Here is a 2,918-nt window from a genome sequence, read left to right as displayed (position 1 = left end):
CAAAAATAAAATATCGTTTTGCTTTAATTTTTCCACCATAAAAGTCATATATATACACCTTAACTAATTTACAACACAACAAACATGTCACCACATAAAATACATTAAATAAAATGAATAAGATGCAAATAGACTCACACAAAATCCCTGTACGCAACAATTCCAGTAGCGGGTCCCACCCAAGACCGTCTGGCCCGAAAAACAGGAAAATGCCGAAATGGCAACATTGCATTTCCAAGAGTCTAGAACTCAAAGAAATGCCCCAACCAACTCTTGGACACACCCGGCACACCCCACGATGTCCGGCACGCAAAACAAAAATAGAAAATTTTAGAAAATGAAAAATTATGCACCAAATAATAATGTATGAATTGCGATAATCCCGCAAAATAATATCCGTGCACATTAACTCCGGTTGCCGGTCCGAAAAATTGAAAAACGCAGAAATGACTAATATTGCATTTCTAAGAGTCCCGAACTCGAAGAAATGCCCTAACCAACTCTCAAAGCCCATCCGGCACACCCCACGGTGCCGGGCATGTAAAACGAGAAAATAAATAAAATAGTGCTGTAAATAGAAAAAAAGGTTCCAAAAAAAAAAGAAAGAAAAAATCAGAAATACTATAGTTATATGCTCCGTTTCCAATACCATACAAAAAAAGTTGGGATTTTGCGAAGTTCCTCCTCTATAGCTTGTTTGAGAAGGGAGTGGTTCATCTCATCAGTAATTGTGGGGCAAATATAATTCCAAAATTTGATATACGGAGAGGTGCTGGAAAACTGAATAAGTTGTTAAATTATGACCCTACAGGCTACAATGCTCCTAATATCATCTTTGGAATATTTCCAATTTCTCATAGGCTCTTCAGGGCCAAGAATCCTGTTTTTCTTAATTTTTTTAGTTTTTAAATTTGTATCTGGTAATTGTTTTGCAATGGAAAAAAATGAGTGTTTTTAAATGCTTTGTTCTTTCTCAAGGCGATAGAATTCATCTCTGTTGACGGAGGGTTGGCTTTTGAAACGAGAGAGCTGGGATTGAAGGTGTTTGATGTGAGCTTGAGAGTTTCGATAGTCGGATTTGCTCCGTCACTTGGGACGATCTTTGCAGTGTCTAAGATTTTCTTAAAATTGGAACATGCTGGAACCCCGGATAAGCTAATTCCAGGATTGTGATAAAATGTTTAAAGTCATGATTTGTTATGCTTAGGCTTGAGGAATGAATCATTGAGATAAAGAAACAGAGTTTAATTGATGATCAGAGCTTTAATGGTTATGCCGAATTGGCGATTAATACACCATATCACATAATAGTCCACTGATATATACTTAGTTTTATTAATCCATTCCATCGACATCAAACATGGGGCTACAATAATTCAATGTCACAATAAAACATGACACACTTGAAACTAGGTACTTGGACAAACAAGTCCACAATCAGTTTCAAGCTATAAACATGATACACATTAATACGCCATTAATTTGCGTTGACATAAACAGTTGAGCTTGTGGAAGATGACTTGAGCGCCGTATTGGGGCTGAAGAGTTAACATAGTGAAAGCGTTGCAGAATCATTGCGAGGGCCATTTTCGCCTGTAACAGAGCAAAGTTTTGTCTAATACAAATCCTTGGTCCCAGGCCAAATGGGAGGTAAAAGAATGGGCTCTTTGTTGCCTTGGAAATTCCTTCTACAAACCTCCCTGGATTGAACTCTTCCACATCCTTGCCCCCACATCTCCTGGTCGCGGTGAAGCAGCATCGATGGCATCATCAGCTGGACTCCGGCTGGTATGGTTAAGTCTCCTAATTTTGTCTCTTCATATGTTACTTTAGTCACCTCAATTACTGGACGGTACAACCTCAGAACCTCGTTCAGAATCATAGTTACCTGTTAATTAATACATGAGTAATGTTATTTAGACCAATTTGTCAAATCAATTTGTCTATCATTTGATGTTGGGAATTAGCTCAAGAGTTGTTCCCACTTACTACATCAAATGAATAGAAACCATTCTGCTAGACAAATAGGTCTAACGAATCATTTTCTTTAATATATACGTAGAACCAATTTTGTCTTAGAATATTGATAATTAAGTAGTCTGAGAGTCGAATGTATCAGACTATTTTATGTGAGTGAAGGATAACATGATTATAAAGTCATTAAATATGATATGACATAATCCCGTAATCACATAATTTACGTTGGATGTGTCTGACTTTCGGACTCTGTATCACACTCTATCATATGGAATCTTGAAACCTTCATCTTTAAAAAGTAAGAAAAATCACTACGTCTTGGAATTTGACGTTAAAAAACACTCACAATTTTTAGGTTTTGAACCCTATTAAAGTCTAGTTTTTCCTTTCTGAAGAGCTGCAAAGCTTCTTCTCTGGCTTGCTCTTGCCAGTCTTGGTGCCTACATAGTAGAACACATGTCCATGCGAGCAGACTGCGGGTGGTATCTTGCCCGGCAAAGTAGAAGAGTCTGCACTCTGAGATGATCTCGTCAAGACACAATCCAGCATTCTTGTTGTTTCCTTGTCTTTCTATCTCTTTGAAATTGGATTTTAATAAAGTGCCCAGTAAGTCATCACCACAAGGTTTTCCTTCCTTAATTGCCATCAATCTGCTATTGATTATTGTCCTAAACCTGTCTCTTATTTCTTTGTCAATAGCACTCATCTTCTGATTCCTTTTGGTAGGCAAAACATCACTACACAAACAAATAGTAGTTTCCAAACATCAACACACCAAAAAAACAAATAAATACAAATAGTAGTTTCCAAACATTGACACGCCCAATGAATAAATAAATAATAATAATAAATCTGCATATAAAGAAAAAGAAAAGACTACACAATAACCCCGGGATAGGGCCTACACAATGAAAATGTCGGTCATTTCAAGATGATCTCTA

General features: G+C 37.0%; 1 protein-coding gene across 1 annotated transcript; it reads right to left on the bottom strand.

Moving 5' to 3' along the window:
• Positions 1 to 1,443: 1,443 nt before the first annotated feature.
• LOC132313939 (secologanin synthase 2-like) lies at positions 1,444 to 2,683 on the bottom strand. The gene is made up of 3 exons (XM_059812876.1): positions 2,324 to 2,683; positions 1,697 to 1,888; positions 1,444 to 1,593 (listed from the first exon to the last, which is right to left on the bottom strand). The coding sequence occupies exons 1-3, from the start codon at positions 2,681 to 2,683 to the stop codon at positions 1,444 to 1,446; spliced, it is 702 nt and encodes a 233-aa protein (XP_059668859.1).
• Positions 2,684 to 2,918: the final 235 nt, after the last annotated feature.

Source organism: Cornus florida, unplaced genomic scaffold, assembly GCF_030987335.1.
Source record: "Cornus florida cultivar Cherokee Brave unplaced genomic scaffold, ASM3098733v1 CherokeeBrave_3.0.0_Hap2_Chr06, whole genome shotgun sequence".
Lineage (NCBI taxonomy): Eukaryota > Viridiplantae > Streptophyta > Magnoliopsida > Cornales > Cornaceae > Cornus > Cornus florida.
This window is presented reverse-complemented; position numbering and strand designations above follow the sequence as displayed.